At 42.3% G+C, this 19,530-nt stretch overlaps 1 protein-coding gene across 1 annotated transcript in view; it reads right to left on the bottom strand.

Moving 5' to 3' along the window:
* Positions 1-10,821, bottom strand: part of FBXL5 (F-box and leucine rich repeat protein 5) — a 45,081-nt gene extending 34,260 nt beyond the window's left edge. Inside the window, exon 1 of the mRNA XM_047798220.1 lies at positions 10,639-10,821. Coding sequence (XP_047654176.1) covers positions 10,639-10,722 — 84 coding nt within the window. The 5' untranslated portion in view covers positions 10,723-10,821. The remainder of the gene's footprint in view (positions 1-10,638) is intronic.
* Between the last annotated feature and the right edge of the window lie 8,709 nt (positions 10,822-19,530).

Consider the following 19,530-nt stretch of genomic DNA (forward strand, 5'->3'; position numbering starts at 1 on the left):
TACATACACTGTCATTTTATTTAATTCTACTATTCAACAAGAGAAAATGACTATTCTGATGTAATTTTATTTTTTTACATTTCATGCCAAGTTAAATTCTCATGTTTAAAGCATATATATCATCAGGAAACTTGATTCAAGCTGAGGTTCAAAGTAAATTTTTTTTTTTTGGTCTTTTTGCCATTTCTAGGGCCGCTCCTGAAGCATATGGAGGTTCCCAGGCTAGGGGTCGACTCGGAGCTGTAGCCACCGGCCTACGCCAGAGCCACAGCAACGCAGGATCCGAGCCGCATCTGCAACCTACACCACAGCTCACGGCAACGCCGGGTCCCCAACCCACTGAGCAAGGCCAGGGATCAAACCCGCAACCTCATGGTTCCTAGTCGGATTCGTTAACCACTGCGCCACGATGGGAACTCCTCAAAGTAATATTTAGACCTTCCATTACCTACACTGACATGTTAAATCTACTTTCTATTATGTCGATTCCAGTTTCAAAATTCATTTTAAGAGGGAAAACCTAATTAGGTTAAAAACAATAGAGAGCAAATGGAGGAAAAGCTACAAACACCAAACTTCCTAGACTTGCTTTGTAAAGTCTGATCTAGCTTCCTAAAATGAAGCAGAGTCTAAACCACCTTAAATTGCCTGTTCTGGGCAGGGATAGCAGACTCATGACAAAGCATCAGAAAAGATGACAAACTCCTAAGGCAAAACTATTACACTATGTAGAATAGATTTAACCAAGATCTGTAAAAGGCAGTTATGTATTAAGACTCATATATAGAAAACCAGACCTAGAGCCAGATTCTCCAGGATTCAGTTCCAATTCTACCATTTACTTAGCTGTGTAATTCTGCGTAAGTTTTTCTCCTTCAATGTCTTAGTTTCTTGATGTTAACACTACTTATACTTCATGGATGCTGTGAGATTAAAATGAATTTGATGCTTAATAAATACTAGCTATAATTATTCTGAAAATTAGTCAGTCACTTTTATAAATTCATGCATTCTTTTTACCCTATTCAAATATTTAATGAGCAGCTATTATGAGCCAGGCACTGTTTCTGATACTTGGGATACCTTGGTAAACAAAAGCAGACATCTTTACCCTTATGGAACTTACTTTCTACTGAGGGGAAATAAGACAATGAACAGTAGCCACAATAAATAAATTATCTAGAACAGGGTTTGGCAACTTTTTCTATAAAGGGCCCGACAGTAATATTTTAAGTTTTGTGAGCCATACTGTCTGTAACAGCCATTTAATTTACTTATTATAGTACAAAAGTGGTCGTAACAATAAGTGTGGCTGTATTCCAATAAAATTTTATTTATGGACACGAAAATTTAAATTTCATATAATTTTCACATATAAAATATTTGCTTCCAACTACTTAAAAATGTAAAAACCATTCTTAGCTCCTGAGCTATACAAAAACAACAAAGACAGATTTAGTTAAAACAATGTTGTAGATTTTATCCTAAAAATGCCACACAAAAATCACAAGAAAATTCCCTAGTGACTAACCTCAGCAAATACTATCATGCGTCATTTTATTTTTAAAAACATAAAAGAGTCTTAGTAGAAATATGAGGTAAATCAAACGAAAGCATTAATATGGCTGTAAGATTCTTAAAAAACAAAAAGCATGGCAAAAAAGTAAATAATGCCCTCATGTGAGTTATGAAAAATAACACCTCAAAAGGCATACAGGAAGTTTTGCATACATTCTCAATAGACAATTAGAAAATATTTCAGATTTAATAAAAAGTTAAGGTAAAGACCTGGTTCATGCTACAGACGGAGACCCAAATCAGACAAAAAGACTCTTAATTTATAGTGTCAATCCCACAGAGTGGTTAAAAGTACTGACTCTGAAGCCAGACTGCTTAGGTGTGAATCCATCTCTGCCAACAAGTCAATAAGTTGCTCTGTACCTCACTCAGTTTCTTCACCTGCAAAATAAGGCTAATAACATTAACTACCTCATAAGGCTCTTGTGATGATTTAATCAGTTAATATATTAAAAAATACAGAAGATTATATACACATAAGCCTACTTAGGCTTTTCATAGACTTAGCCCTAATAAAACTATCATTAGAAGTCCTTATCCTACCCAAGTTAGTTTTTCTCCACTTGAAAAGAGCAACTGTTTTTAACCTAGTACCTAAAAAAGTCAGTAAACTTAGAAGTGAAAAGAATAACCTAAGCATATACAATTTAACTTTTTAAAAACTCTGCACATATGAATTGATTTTTAAAATTATTTGCCCCTCCAAAAAGAGGAGGCCACATCAAGAGGTAGGAGGGGTGATTTCATGATATCAACAACCCCATACCTCCCGGGTGGGAAGCTCCACAGACTGAAAACTAACTGGTTCACAGAGACTCACCTACAGGAGTGAGAGTTCTGAGCCCCACATCAAATCCTCACGTGCAGGGATCTGGCACAGGGAGAAAGAGCCCCTGGAGCATCTGGCATTGAAGGCCAGTGGGGCTTGTGCACAGGAGCTCCACAGGACTGGGGGAAACGGAGATCCCGTTCTTAAAAGGCGCACACGGACTTTCACGTGTACTGGATCCCAGGGCAGAGCAAGGTCTCCATAGGAATCTGGGTCAAACCTGACCACAGTTCTTGGAGGACATCCTGGGAAAACGGGTGAATGTGGCTTGTTGTGAGGGACGGACATTGAAAGCAAAGCTCTCGGGAATATTCAGCAGCGTGCCTTTCTCTGGAGGTGGCCATTTTGGGAAAATCTGGCCCCACCCTTCAGTCAGTGCTGAGAAGCCCCAGGGCAAACAACAATCCAGGTGGAATCACAGCCCCACCCCTCAGAAAACAGGCTACCTAAAGACCCCTCAGGCACACAGCTGCCTCTACTCCCATCCAGAGACTAAGCCCCACCCACCAGAGGGATTAGAATCAGCTCCACCTACCAGGGGGCAGGCATCAGCCCCTCCCATCAGGAAGCCTACAGCAAGCACCCATACAGACTTCAGGCACAAGGGGCGCAGATGCCAGAAGTAAGAGAGGCTACAACTCTATTATCTGTAAAAAGGTCACCACACCAAAAACCTATAAAAATGAAAAGACAGAGAACTATAACTCAGATGAGGGAGAAAGGAAAAACCCAAGAAAATCAGCTAAGTGAGGAGGAGATTCTCAGCCTCCAGGAAAAAGACTTTAGATTGTTGATGCTAAAGATGATGCAAGACAATGGAAATCAACTGGAGGAAAAGATGGATAACTTACAGGAAACACTGAGCGAAGAGATACAAGATATAAAACTTAAACAAGGAGAGATGCAAAATACAATAACTGAAATAAAAAATTCACTAGAAGCAGCTAACAGCAGAATACAGGAGGCAGAAGAACAAATAAGCGAGGTGGAGGACAGATTAGTGGAAATTACAGATGCGGAACAGGAAAGAGAAAAAAGATTGAAAACAAATGAAGAGAGTTTCAGAGAACTCTGGGACAACGTTAAATGCACCAACATCCATATTATAGGGGTGCCAGAAGGAGAAGAGAGAGAGGGAAAGAGACAGAAAAAATATTCCAAGAGATAATAGCCGAAAACTTCCCTCACATGGGAAAGGAACCACTCACTCAAATCCAGGAAGCACAACGAGTACCATATAAAATAAACCCAAGGAGGAATACACCGAGACACATATTAGTCAAACTGACCAAAATTAAAGAACAGGAGAAATTCTTGAAAGCAGCTAGGGAAAAGAAACAAGTAACATACAAGGGAACCCCAATAAGGTTATTGGCAGATTTTTCAGCAGAAACTCTGCAGGCCAGAAGGGAGTGGCATGATATACTTAACGTGATGAAAGGAAAAAACCTCCAACCAAGATTACTCTACCCAGCAAGTCTCTCACTCAGATTTGAAGGAGAAATCAAAACCTTCACAGATAAGCAAAAGCTAAGAGAATTCAGCAACACTAAACCAGCCTTACAACAAATACTAAAGGAAATTCTCTAGGCAGAAAAGAAAAGACAGCAACAGGAAACAAAAATTCCACAAATGACAAGGCTCACCAATAAAGGTACATATACAGTAAAGATATGAAATCATCCATGCACAATTATACCACCAAAATCAGAAACCATGAGAATCAAATGCAGGACACTGGAGATGAACTTGCAATTAAGAGAACAACAACTTAAAACAATCTCATATACATACTCTTATATCAAAACTTCAGAATAACTGCAAACCAAAAATCTACAACTGATACACAAACAAGGAATCTCTGGAGAAGAAATTTATCTCATGGTAAATAAGCGCATAATCCACCATGAAGGGGGTCATTTGACATCGTTCTTGGAATGCTGAAGTCTCCTTAGATCTGATTCTGATTTCCTCTCCATCAAAGAATTTATGATAATTATAATTAAATAATGCCACTGTACAATTAAATAATACAGTTCTACAACTGTATTATTAATAACCATTTCTCTCCATGGTACAATGTAAGGTCTATAATGTCTTGTTTATCACATCACCTAGAATGGTGTAATGCCTATACTGAAGAATCAATAAGATGTAACAAATTGTGAGGACATATTTATATAGTTACACTGTTTTTTAACCAATTTATGCACTTTATATTTTACTTATTTTTCAGAGGGTGTATTATTTTTGTTATTCTTACCAGTTAATTTATTCTTTTTATTATGCTATATAAAATATTTAATGGTAAAAAAAAATTAAAAATAAAAAAAATAAAATTATTTGCCTCTGCAAAGTTATTCAACCATAGAGACTTGACTGAGAAAAAAATAAGCCTGGACACTAATAGTATCTGGGACATACTGAGGCCTATGGCATGCTAGGTCATACTAAGTATTTTTAGATATTATTTAATTCTTAACAACAATCTTAGGAAACAGGTGTTATAATTCTCATTTTATAGGTGAAAAACCTGAGGCTCAGAGAAAATAACTTGCCCAAACCCGTTCAACTAGTAGATAACAAAGATTCAAATCTTTATGACTCTAAAACCTTACTTTCCACAAGATGGACGTCTATCTCAACCATAAAGCTATCTTTGTAGATCCAACAGAGTAAACTGTCAGAAAAAAATGCTTGCTCTAAAGCAATAGTTCTTACCAGGGGATTGATTTTGTCCCCCAGGAATTAACCGGCAAGGTCTAGAGACATTTTTAGTTGTCACTATCACAGAAGCGCTACTGATACCGTATTGGGCAAATGGCAGGGATGGACTAAACATCCTACAAGGCACAGGACAGCCCCCACGGCAATCACCTGGCCCAAATGTCAATAGCGTCGCAGCTGAGAAATGATGCTCTGGAGAAGTTTTTTCAAACAAGTTAAACCATAATCTTTAGTATGAAATAGAGCAAGATCCAGACACATACATATTACAAACATTCCAAATGAATTTGAGGAAACGATATTTCCCTCTCTAGCCTGTGATATACTCTACCATTTACTTTTCCAATTTGTTTTTTAATGATATTTCTGACCCACAAATCTGATTCCATGACCCACTAATGGGGCACAGAACACACTCTGAAAAACTGCTCTACAGTAAAAGTTAAGTGATCTATAAGCTTGCACCCTCTTATGCCTGGCAAATTCAACAAGGAACCTATGTAGAATAGGATACACATAATCAACAAATAGTAACAATCAGTAACATGGTATCTCTGATATTTATTACTGACTTTCTGTCTGAGGCACTTAAAATCATACTTAGAGCCGGCTTCACACTGATTAGTTGGGTGTCACTTAAAGACTAGATATCAAGTTCAAAAACAGACATGAAAAGCGGCGTAACAAAAATTCAAATACTGTTACCCCAAATAAGTTTTTACTTTTTCTCTTGTCAGCCAGACAATGCTTTCATTTAATCAAGGAAGATTTACACTCAACAAAGAAAACTTATCTGCTCAAACTAACTTACAGACAGGAAAAAACTATGATCCACAGGTGAAATCATACAGTAGAATAAAATCATACAGTTAGTAATAAGTAGCAGAACCAGTAAGGTAAAGCAAAAAACATGGGCTTCAGAAAGGAAAAAAATCCTTAAGATTAAAATTAGGCTCCCCTAATGACTAGTTGAATGAGTTGGGTAAGTTAGTTAACCACTAAGTCTGTTTCCTCATCTTCAAATGAGGGATAATACTTGTCTCACAGGGCTCCTGTGAAGATTAAAAGAAATACGTAAGCATGTAGTTAAGAACTCATTAAATTCCTTTTTCCTTCCTCTCCTTAGCTCTCAATTCAATATTCTCTCCAATAAATCAATCTTCCCAATGCCAATCAGTAACAGTCTTTAAAAGTATGCCAAGAAATAAGAGAACAATGAAAACAATGAATTCTTCATAAAGCTATACTCATTCAATTTTTCAAAAATAATCTGTTTAAATTACTCAGCTTAGTTTTTCCCTATGCCTTTGGTCATAAAATGTCCCATCATTATAAAATGATAAAGTGAATGGCATTTTAATACTTATACATGAAACATGTGGGTATTCCATAAAGGCTCCAAGCCTTGAATTTTTTACAGCTAGTTTAAGTCTGGAAATTTTTGCACTATGACTTCCTTATAACCACCACCACTTTGTTTTCAAAGATCAGTTCAGAGAGACTCTAAGCCCAGTCCTGACCCTTTAATGTAGAGCTGACCATATACCTCCCTTTGCTCCCAGTATGGCATCTGGATTTCCATCCTAGCACGAGTGTTAGACTGTAATCTCCTAAAGAATAGGGACTACATCTGGCATGGCCAATACAAGCTACTACAGGGCCAACTGAGAGCAGAAACTTCAGGCTCAGTGGCAGAACTAATGTTAAGCTGTATTAGAGGAAAAACTGAGGAAGTGGCGTAAACTGGAAAAAGGATGTGATCCAATGTGAATATTCCCTAAAATCATCCCAATTTGGAAGGTCAGTGAATTAGCAAAGAGACGTCATAACAGATTGTCACCAAAAAATTTTTTTCAGAAGCTACTCTGGTTTAATTCAAAGAAAATTAAACTAGAAATCACGATCCTGGGAGTTCCTGTCGTGGCGCAGCGGAAAAGAATCCCACTAGGAACCATGAGGTTGCAGGTTCAATCCTTGGCCCCGCACAGTGGGTTAAGGATCCGGCAATGCCATGAGCTGTGGTGTAGGTCACAGACCAGGCCTGGATCCTGCATTGCTGTGGCTGTGGTATAGGCCGGAGGCTACAGCTCTGAATGGCCCCCTAGCCTGGGAACCTCCATATGCCTCAGGTGTGGCTCTAAAAAGACCAAAAAGAAAAAAAAGAAAAGAAATCATGATCCTGACTTATGTTTCTGTCTGGATTTATCACTAGCTGCTCTTGTAAACTTGGTCTAGCTAATCTAGACCTACAAATCCCCAGATGTAAGACAAAAATACCTCTGCCTTTACCCACCTCAAGAGGCTGATGTCTGGATAACAACAGCGAAAAACCTTACCAAAAAACCTTTATCTAAATGTAAAAGGAAACCCAGGTGCAAAGTATTAAATTAGGTATTATACAGCACTATTTAAAATGGTCTACAACTTCAGAATAAATTATTCTAAGCAAACTAGTCTAAGCACATAAATAATTGGTATTGCTAATAAATGGATGCTTCAAAAATATATTGTATTTGAAAAGTCATTACTCAAAATAAAACTGACTTCTGTATAATTATCAGGCATTCAGAGTCAACATTTAGAATACAGTGAAATTACACATTCTGTAGGTTTTTAGTTTAAATACAAAAATTAGGAGTTCCCGTCGTGGCGCAGTGGTTAACGAATCCGACTAGGAACCATGAGGTTGCGGGTTCGGTCCCTGCCCTTGCTCAGTGGGTTAACGATGCGGCGTTGCCGTGAGCTGTGGTGTAGGTTGCAGACGCGGCTCGGATCCAGCGTTGCTGTGGCTCTGGTGTAGACCTGTGGCTACAGCTCCGATTCGACCTCTAGCCTGGGAATCTCCATATGCCGCGGGAGCGGCCCAAGAAATAGCAGAAAGACAAAAAAATAAAATAAAATAAATAAATAAATAAATAAATACAAAAATTAGTTCTCATTTAGTAAAGTTCTACCATGTGTTGTTTGGGTCCCTGCTCTATGCAACCAAAAGACGTTGAAGGCAAAGTTGAGATGATAAATGAATAAAAACAAATAGTCCTTTAAGACAATTCACTCTTCCTGCCCGCCCCCCCCCCCAATTTCCAAAGGGCATCCCAGGAGAGATTTATTAACTATTAGTATCAAGAAGAAATTCAGATAGAGAATTTCTATGTAGTTTTGTTTTTCTTCGTAAAGCACCTTGGTCTCTGATCACAGTTCAGAAAATTGGACTTTTAATCTTTCTGATGAATACATACACCAATTCCCTTAACTATATCCAATTAATTCATAATTACTTATAGTTTTAACTTATGCTATGTCAAATTGAAAATTCCTTCTCAGTTATTTCAAGAGAGGACATTTAACTACTGGAAAGAACCTTTTTTTTTTTTTTTGGCCTTTGTTTAGGCCCATACCCATGGCATATGGAGGATGCCAGGCTAAGGGTCGAATCAGGGCAGTAGCCGCATCTGCAACCTACACCACAGCTCCCAGCAACACCAGATCCTTAACCCAATGAGTGGGGCCAGAAATCAAACCTGCTGCCTCATAGATACTAGGCAGGTTTGCTACTGCTGAGCCACGAGGGGAACTCCTGAAAAGAATCTTATTTGACTAGATACTGGTTTTTAAAACAGCACTGTATTTTCAAAATTTGTTCTAACATTCCCAATCACCAGGTAATGCCAGAAAATAGGTGACTGACTTCTTCAAATTTTCTGAATAGGGCTGGTTACTCAAGCACGTAAACTAGATAAAGTTGTGACTCTTAACTATTTGGCGAGAGTCACAATCCTCTGGAAATACGATGAAAGCCACAAACCCCCTAGAAAAATGTACACAGGCTATAAAATTTCCTAACAATTTCAACCGATCCTGGACCTCTCCCCAGTCTAAGCCAAAGAGAAGATCTCAGATCCTACTACTCCTCATTAACGTTCCCTTTTCAATTTTCAATAAGTGAAAAAAACCTCATTTTTATCTTTCCTGTAATTAAAGGATACTGTCAGAATAAGTTCAAAAGTCAAAGCAGGTAAAAACACTACAGTAAGCTGACTCAAAAAAAAAAAAAAAAAAGTTACACAGCTTAACTAATGGCTTACCCATTCATTATGTTTCTCCTGGATAAGCGGTTCTCACCCTTTGGCTGCATAGTGGACTCACCTGGGGAGCTTTACATTATACTTGATGCCTGGGTCCTACTCTCAGCGATGCTAATTTTAGTGGTTTGAGCATCAGAACTTTGAACAGCTTTGGGGTGATTCTAAAGAGCAATGAAGGATGAGAACCACTGTCCTAGGCTGCCCTAGTATTTAAACCTATATCTGAAGCGAGGATTTTTAATTTTCAAAATGGAGGTAGGAAAAGGATGGCTGCGGGTGCTTTTTAAGTGTGGCCTGGCACTGAACGCTCTGAGCATCCTCTAACCACCTCACTGGGCTATAGGAACACTTTTCTGTCAACAGCGGTTCTGCTTAATGCTACGTCATTTGTAAAGTTCATCAAAGTTGATTCCTATGCTTAAGCAATAGTTCTTCAACTATTTTTTGGTTTGATTTCTACACGAAACAGAACTGCCCGAAGTGCTCAGGATATCTGGTAAGTGGAGCTGCCCCAACATAAATTGTTGGCAAAAATGTGGCGTCTTAATAGTGTTTTAAAATCATTAGCAAAAGGCCCTGAACTATCTCCACAGAAGGGCTTTTCAGCTTAGGCTACACCAACTAAGAGTGTAAAAACGTTCTCTCAGTTAAATCAACTGGTTCCGAGGCCCTTTCAGTCGAGCCCACGTAAAGAATTCCAACAGAGAATAACTATCTTAATAACAAAATCGACATCGAGTCCATGCGGACAATAAAAGTTGCAAGGAAAAAAAGATAACCGCAAACGAACTGTGAAGGTTCTCTGGTTCATAAGCCAAGAAACCTGGATTTTCTTCCAAAGCAAACCAGGAGGGGCGTAAAATGAGCAGGGGGTAGTTGAGAGAAGGTGCCTGTTGGGTGGGGAAGCAGGCCAGAGGCTCAGAAGAAGGATGGATGGGTGTTAGGAAAGAGATTCGGGGCGCCCCCAAACAGGCCGGGGTTGGGCGGGGGGCAACTACAGAAACATCCTGCGCCAAGCAGAGTGGAGCCGCCGCAGGTGGCCCGCCCGAGGTCCCCAAAGGTCGGTGGGGAACGAAGGGGCCCCTCTCCCCCAGGGGCAGGGACGGGAGGCCCAGCGCGGGTGCAGGGAGCCCGCCCCGTGAGCGGCCAAAGGCCAGGCCTTCTGTCGGGAGGACGCCGCTGGGAAGCGGCGAGCCGCGAGCCCCGAGGGCACGTCCGAGGCCGCGGGGCGGGCGGGGGCGCGGGCTCCCCCAGAGAAGGTGCGGGGAAGCAAGCGCGGCGCTGACAGCTGCGCAGGCAATTCGCGCGGCGCGGCCCCCAGGGGCTGCGGGCGCCGCGCAGGCCAGGCCGCCCAGGGATCCGGCCCGCTCCTCCCCTCGGTCCGCGCTGCCCAGAGCCAGAGGCCCCGCACACCGTTACCTTGTCGCAGTAGAGCCCCACCAGCTGCTTCATCCGCCAGTGTGGGGCGGTGAAGACGTCCACTTCTTCGGGGAAGGGCGCCATCGCCACGGCCTGAGCCTCTGCTTCAGCAGCCGCGGCCGCCGCCTCTCCATAGACACCCTCGCCGCGGGGCAGAGGCGGCGCGCCCCCCTGCGCATGCGCCCGCCCCGTCGGCGCGCGCGCCCGGGCTGCCCAGCCGGCCTGGGCGCGGGGGCGCGCCGGCCGCCGCCATGCGGTCCTTCTGGCGCCACGTGACGCAGCTCGCGCTTTCACCTCCCACCGCCGCTCTCTTGCTTGCCCTCATCCTGCGCTGGCGAGAGAAATCAATCCCTTTCCTTGTTTGCTTCCCTGTTATGTTTCGCAACATAAAATACATCATCTGAGTGTAGGGGATGTTGTTTTAGGGGCGCTGTCCTCTTTTCTTTGCAGTTCCGCCCAGCAGGCCTTGAGGTCGAGGCAGCCGAGCACAATGGCCGCCGTGGGCCCGAGAGCGCTGCCTGGGCGCCGCGACCCGGCCCCTCGGTTGGCCTGGGCGACGGCGCGATTCGCGCCCCGGCGGGCCTCAGCCGCCCTGCGCCTCCCTGCCCTTCTCGGTGCCCGGCCGGCCCCCGACCCGATCGCTGACCTCCCCGCTGCCAGTCAGAGGCCCCACCGTTTGGGAGAACCAGGAGTAGGGGCTCCAAGAACTGGGGACCCACGGGGAAAACGGGAACGTGGGGGCAGAACGGGATAACGGCGGCCCGTGGGCTTGGGGCGGGCCCGGAGTCTGGGGCTGGGGGCTGGGCGGGGACCCTGCATCTTCTCCCCGGCGGGCGAGAGGGAAGGGCGGCAGAATTCTCGCGACTCCAAGGAGGGAAAAATGTCTCCTGGGGATGTAGGAAGCGGGAATGTACTTCAAACACGGGGGTGGCGGGTCACGGGTGTCAGAAAGGCCTTGGGTTCCGGGAAGGAGGCTAAATAATCACAAAAAGCAGTGCAGCGAAGAACCTTGGAACACGTCCCTCCATTTTAAGCCGAGGCTCAGAGAAGGAGACGTGCAAGCAAGGTCACTGCCAAGAAAAAGGTCAGTCTGTCTCTTCCGCACTGATTACCTCATTCCGGCACCAGGCACCAGCCCTCGGGAGACCTAGGAAGACGCTCTTGTGGGCCCTGCTCCTGGCGATCAACCCTGGACTGCTTGGCTGGAGGATTAATGGATACAGAAATGGGAGAAAATGGGGAAGACTGAGATTCTGAGAAGGGTTATGTTATTTGCTTAATAACGATAAACTCCAGGAGAACAAGACCCAAATATGTTGTGTTTGCCCCTTCACTGTTCCATGACAACACAGGGGTTCAATAAATAATCAGTAAATGGTGAAGAAGAAGGAATTAAGAAAGAACCTTGCAGAGCAATACATTTGTTTATTTCTGATTTTACTATGTGTCATTTACGGAAAGGCAGTTATATACGCAGTGTTTAAAAGCACAGATTGGAGATGAGGTTGGATTCCTGGTTTGCCAGACACTACATGTATGACCTTGAGCAAGCTCTCTGTCTTCTCTGTGCCTCAGTGTCTTCATATATAAAATGGGGTTAATATAGCCCTGAATGAAGCCTCAGTGTCTTCATGTATAAAATGGGGGTAATATAGCCCTGAACGCAGGGCTTGTGCCCCCTCCACTTCACATGTTGAAACCTTACCCGCCATGTGATGTTATTAGGAGGTGGGCCTTAGGGAGATAATTAGGATTAGATGAGGTCGTGAAAATAAAACCCTAATAATGAGTCCCAGGGGAACTTGCTTCCCTTCTCTGCTCTTACCCATGTGAGAACATGAGAAGAAATCGGCACTCTGGCCCTCACCATGCTGACACCCTGATCTTGGACTTCAAGCCTCCAGGTCTATGACAAATCAATTTCAGGTGCTTATATAAGCCACCCAGTCTGTGGCATTTTATTGTCAAAGTCTGAACAAGAGCAAATACCTGCTTCTTAGGATTGTTAGGAGAATTAAGAGAGTCCATATATTTGAATCACTTACAGTCATGCCTAGTACATGGTAAGGTCTGTAAGCTGTCATTGGTAAATACAACAACTCTATGAGGTAGTCCCGCAGGACACTAATTTTCAATGCATTTGGGTAACTCCTTAGCAGCCTATAAATTAGTGAGTAGTCTGGCCATGTGAACCTAGGTCCAAAAATACCTCTCAGGCACCATGTCAGTTGTGTGGGATACACAGATGATGGTTTCTACACAGTCTGTCCCGGAAACAAGAATAACGCTTAAGTAATAGAATATTGAGAAGGCCCTTAATATCTTTTTTGCTCTCATCCTCTCCCCCTTCCACTTTTTTTTTTTCTTTTTCTTCTTTCTTTTTAACTCTGCTCTTTCACTACGGCTCTGCCTCTATATTTTTCAACATCCCTCAGAAGACATTTTCTTATTTCCCTTCTTGTTCTTTACTTCATTTTATTTTCCCTTTTTTTGGCCAAACCCACGCCACAGATGCGGCACTTGTGGATCCTGAACCCATCAGGGACTGAACCAGCAATGCCACAAAAATAGGCCAGATCATTAACCCACTGCACCACAGCAGGAACTCCCTCTTCCTTCTGAACTGTCACTTGAGCTGTCTTGGAATATAGATCCAGACCTCAGATCAACCAGTTATATAGAGCAACAAGCTCCATGAGAATTGTTTTATCCTTTGCACTTAGACCAATGCCAAGCATGCATAGTTAGTACTCGATATTTAATGAATAAAGAAAGAGGGAATGATGAAAGTTTATGACATTCTGTAATTTCTTCATTTCAACTTTTAATACACCATGTTCTATTTTCCAATACCTGTTTGTGTCTGTGTTGTTCACCAGTGTTCCCCTAGAACCAGGCACATTGGATAAATGTTTAACAACGAAAAAGTCTGTCCACACACAGTTTCACTGTAACCTAGAATGGGAAGCCATAGAGTCAACTGAACAATTGGAACAGCCATGTTGGACTCTGGCCATTTCAGGGAATTGACAATGACAAAATGAAAGAAAGTTAAACAAGCAAAAAAAAAAAAAGTCCTGTGGGTCATTCTTTCCCTTCACAAGAAGTTCTTGCCCTTTGCTCCATATGCTGAAGAAGTTAGTTATTCATCACCTGATATATCTAGAATAAATAAATGATATACATTAAACTTGAGCCCCAGAAGGAGGCATTGATCAGTCGTAGAATCCTTTTTATGGGTTACTGCTACCACACCGCCTATCAGGAACGGGTATTAAGGCTAAGGTTGTCAGTTTAATTGCTCCTTTACGATTTCTTCGGGTATCTGACAGCAAAGCAAGCCTAACAGACCATCCAGCTATGGGTAATAAGGAGACTGGATAAGGCATATGAACAGAGCAGTGAAAATCCACATTGTGCAGAGCCTGGTGGATTGGTAATTCCTTATTTTCTGTTCTCATGCTTTCTGGAAAAGCAGCATGCTACAGATGGAAAAAAAGTGCCAAATCATTCCCTGGTGACCTAAATATATGATGACACTAGGCCTCTTCACTGGTATTTTCCAACCGTGGTTTTGAGGGCCCCGGAAAGGGTTACTGGTCAGGAGAATTCAGTTCTAAGGCGTTTGTATGTAACGCTGCTTAGCTGCATGTGACGCAGCACTTTTCCTGGAGGCGGATTAGTTGTGGAAGCAGGCAGTGAAAGGGTGTATCACGAACAGTTGGAATCCAGGCCTAACTCAGTACAAGAGCTGATCCTCACTGTCAGTCAAAATAGCCAATCAACAATTGCCACAGCAGACAAGGCTGATTTAGGAGGAAAGCTTTTTGCAGGGATAATGGCATTACGAAAAGAAAAGAGAGCCACTGAGTTGAAATGCAATGCCAGATGCTACTTTGTTTTTCATTTTCCTTTCAGATATTTTCAGAAAATAAAATCCCATATAGGCTTGCATTTTGCCACAAACGTTTACTTTCTTTTAACTTAAATAGTGGGTGCTCTTTCTCCATTGGTTTTCCCAACATAATTATAGATGAGTTGCTGTGTGTCTCCATGTGCAGAGCCCATCCTAACAAAACATCACAGACTTAAACAACAGAAATGTCTTTTCTCACAGTTCTGCAGGTCCAACACGGAGGTCTCGGCAGGTTTGGTTTCTTCTGAGACCTCTGTCCTTGGCTTGCAGGTGGCCACCTCCTCGCCATGTCCTCACGTGGCCTTTCTCCTGGGCTTGTGCATGTCTGGTGTGTCTCTATGTCCTAATTCCCTTTTCAAAGAAGGACACCTGTCAGATTGTATGAGGGCCCACCCTAACCACCTTATTTTAATTTAATCACCTCTTTAAAGGCCCCAAGTCCAAATACAGGCACATTCTGAGATACTGAGGGTTAGGGCTTCAACAAATAAATTGGGGGGGGGGGGGAACGGGGTGAGGAGGACACAGTTCAGTCCATAACACAGTGGGAAGAAAAGTTTGCCACAAAAGGTATGATAAAAATATTTTGCATAAGGACAAAAATAATTGGAAAGAACTAGATATCCTTCATAAGGATACTGGATATTAGATAAATTATAGCACATTCACTCCATGGACAAATATGCAGCTGTTGAAAAGTATAAGATAGATCTATGTTTGCTGACATGGAGTGAAACCAAGATTTTCTAACTTAAAAAAAAAGTAAGCAACACTTTGTTCACCATGTTCTCCTTTGTGTTAAATATATATATACATACATATATAGCATATGTGTTTCTACAACAAATTTGTGTGCAGAGGTTCTAGGATGAGAAACAGCTACATCTCTTTTAAAAACTTCACCTTTGGGAGTTCCTGTTGTGGCTCAGCAGAAACAAATCTGACTAGGAACCGTGAGGTTGTGGGTTCGATCCCTGGTCTCTCCTGGTCTTGCCAGAAGCTGTGGTGTGGGTTGCAGATGTGGCTTAGATCCTGCGTTGCTGTGGCTGTGGTGTAGGCCGGTAGCTGTAGCTCTGATTAGACCCCTAGCCTAGGAACGTCCATGTGCTCCAGGTGCGGCCTTAAAAAACAATAAATAAATAAAGTCCACATAATTGCTAGAAAGTTGGGGGTATCTCCCACATCGGGCACTTTCCTGTTTGATGGCCCCTTGTGCTCACAGTGAGTCTTAGTGGCCATTCCTAGAACTTCAAGTTCACGTTTTGGGACCACATTCTTGACGAAAAGAATAAGGCATCAGATTGGAACACGGGTGCTACTTATTGTGACTTTTTTCAAGTCACCCTGGAGGTGACTTATTGATGCCTCATTACAGGAGAAAAAGAAATACTTGGGTATGTACAGAGGCATGGGATACCAGAAAAGCTGGCAGGAGGAAGAGGCGTAAAAGAAAAAGGGACAGGTAGGACAGAAATAAAAAGATGAGGAAAAGCAGAGTGGGGGAAGTATTAAAGGAAAGAAAAAAGATAGAGGTGGAAGAAAACAATAATTAAGATGCACTGAGGTCTTACCAAGTACTAGGCACTGTAAATGCTTTACATGAATTGTCATACGTAATCCTCACACCTACTGCATGTGGAATGTTCTATGATTTTTCCTACTTGATGAGAAAAGGAAAATAAGGTTTAGAGTTACTGACTTGTCCAAGGCCTTAGATCTAATGAGTGAAAAATCAGAGATATAAATCTAAGTCTTCCTCATCCTAGAATGTGTACTTAACCTTACACGGAAGGACAATTCTCTGTCATCAGTTTATGTCAATAAACTAACATTAAGTGTCAAAATACTGAGTAGTTCAGTTCCTTTATCTTTTTTTTTTTTTTTTGGTCTTTTTAGGGCTGCACCCACAGCACATGGAAATTCCCAGACTAGGGGTCAAATCAGAGCTGTAGCCACAAGCCTACACCGCAGCCACAGCAACACCAGATCTGAACCGCATCTGTGATGCATCTGAGAACTCCCTTTAGATTATCTTTTGAAAAGAGATAGTTTTAGATAATGCTAAGACCATATTTTGCTCCATTAGAATTATGGAGAAAGGGGAGTTCCTTTTGTGGCTCAGCAGTAACGAACCCGACTAGTATCCATGAGGATGTGGGTTGGATCCATGGCTTTGCCCAATGGGTTGGGGATCCAGCGTTCCAGTGAACTGTGGTGTAGGTTGCAGATTCAGCTCAGATCCTTCGTTGCTATGCCTGTGGCATAGGCGGGCAGCTGTAGCTCTGATGTGAGCCCTAGCCTAGAAACTTCCATATGCTGCGGATATGGCCCTAAAAAAGCAAAAAAAAAAAAAAAAAAAAGAAAAGAAAAAAAGAAATATAGAGAAAGATGTGTATGGTAGTCCATAATATTTCTTAGCAAAAATTCCAGACAGTTAAGAGCCTTCCATTTCTGAGACATACCTGTGTGTCACTTACCTGTTCTTAATAAATAAATATTGGCAGGTCAACACCCACTCCAATCAAAGGCTCTACTGCAAAGCTGACTTGAAGGATGGTGCGAAGCATGTGGCCCAGGGGGAAAAGTGACAATAAAGCCATCATTAGGGACAACTTGACTCAGCTGTTTGCAACATGCAGCGAGGGTAAGTATTACAAGTTTCTGGAATGGAAAGGAATGATAAGCTTCCTGTAAATTGTTTACATTTCATTGTAATGATGAAATCTGGCAGGTGATTGCTTAATCTCTGCCTGCAGAGAGAAGGAAAAAATATTTAGGGAAGTATTAGTTTTATTTTCTTCCTCTCTACCTCTGACATTAAAACAAACAAACAACAAATTCATAAACACAAAGCACAATACAAAAAATATCCCCACATACAGAAGGCAACTCCCAGAAATTTTTTAAATTCCAAGAGGCAGAAAGAAAGAGGAGTATCAATATATACCTCTGATTCCCATAAATCGACTAAGAGCTGGGTTTGTGGGGTATCAACTTGATTAATACGTAAAACATTGCCTTGAGTCCTAATTCCATCTCTGGCACTACCTACCTACCCATGGGACCTTGGACAAGTCACTGATCTATTCCGGGGCATCCGTTTCCTCATCTGTGCAGACACTTTTGAGAGTGATAAAAGGTGATAATTCATATATATTAATTAATCTATGAATATGTAAATAGTACTCTCCCGGACAAGTAGTTACCTATTTTGGGAAATCAGTCACCAACCACCAGATCAAGAGTTAATTGATCTTTTGGAGTTCCCATTGTGTCTCAGAGGTAATGAACCCAACTAGTATCCATGAGGATGCAGGTTTGATCCCTGGCCTCACTCAGTGGATTAGGGATCCGATGTTGCTGTGAGCTGTGGTATAGGTCACAGATGAGGCTGGGATCTGGCATTACTGTGGCCGGCAGCTGTAGCTCCAGTTTGATCCCTAGCCTGGGAACTTCTATATGCAGCCCCCCACCCCAAAAAAAGTTAATTGACATTTAACCAAGAATTCTTTTTTTTTTTTTTTTAATGCCTGCACCCATGGCACATGGAGGTTCCCAGGCCATGGACTGAATCCAAACTGCCACTGTGATCTATGCCACAGCTGTGGCAATGCCAGATCCTTCAACTCTCTGGGCTGGGCAGGGGGCTGAACTTGCCTCTGCAGTTGGATTCTTAACCCACTGCACCACAGCAGGACCTCCCATTATTATTATATTATTATTATTATTTTGTCTTTTGAGGGTCGTACCTGCAGCATATGGAGGTTCCCAGGCCAGGGGTGTAATCGAAGCTGCAGCTGCTGGCCCACGCCAGAGCCACAGCAATACCAGATCCAAGCCACGTCTGCGACCTACACCACAGCTTACGGCAACGCCAGATCCTTAACCCACTGAGCGAGGCCAGGGTTTGAACCCCCGACCTCATGGTTTCTAGTCAGATTCGTTTCCACTGTACCATGACAGGAACTCCACACTATTATTATTATTATTATTATTATTATTATTATTATCATTTTAGTTTTTACAGCTGCTCCTGTGGCATATGGAAGTTCCCAGGCTAAGGGTTGAATTGGAGCTGCAGTTGAGGCCCATGTCACAGCTTATGGCAATGCCAGATCCTTAACCCACTGAGCAAGGCCAGGGATGGAACCCACATCCTTACAGAGACAATATTGGATCTTTAACCCACTAGGCCTCAACAGGAGTTCCCCCATTATTTTCTTTATTTAACTAGTTTAACTATGATTCCTTCCATTTACTTTTCCTTAAATGTCTCTACCCAGATGATTCTTTGGATGACTACAGACTTTTTCCCTTGTGTGTAAGGTTCCAATGAAGCACTGACATATCCTTTTAACTGAACTGTTTGGAAAGTATTCTTTAACAGTAGAGAGGCAGTAGGGCAACAGGGTAGAATGTGGACCCGGTTTCCTCATCTGTCCTGTGGGATACTGAGTCTCAACCTTATGTGAGATCCTGAGAATTACATGTTTGATGGACCTTAGTAGAGACCCTAGCATAGGAAATACTAAATATCGGCTGTTACTTTTACCTATAACATGAAGACATTGGACAAGATGCTCTCTTTGTTCTCTGAGTTCTCAGTTCCCAGGACCCTAGAATTATTACCTTGAAAGATAGTTCTTTAGATTAATTCTACAAGTCAATTTAATGGAGAAGGGAGGGACCCGGAAGTAGAATTGGTTGTTAAGTGATAGAAAATACCAAACGACAGTGGCTGAGACAACATAGAGGTTTTCTCTGTGTCTCATGGTATGATTTATCTATTGCTGCATAGATAAATTATTCCAAAGCTTGGTGGCTAAAAACCTTTGTTTCCAAAACTTAGTGGCTTAAAACATTTATTATTTCACAGTTTCTGAGCTTCAAGAATTCCAGAGTGGTTTAGCTGGGTCATTGGAGCTCAGGTTCTTTCATGAGGTTGCAGTTAAGCTGACAGTCTAGCCACATAAAAT

This window comes from Phacochoerus africanus, chromosome 10 (genome assembly GCF_016906955.1).
Source record: "Phacochoerus africanus isolate WHEZ1 chromosome 10, ROS_Pafr_v1, whole genome shotgun sequence".
NCBI lineage: Eukaryota > Metazoa > Chordata > Mammalia > Artiodactyla > Suidae > Phacochoerus > Phacochoerus africanus.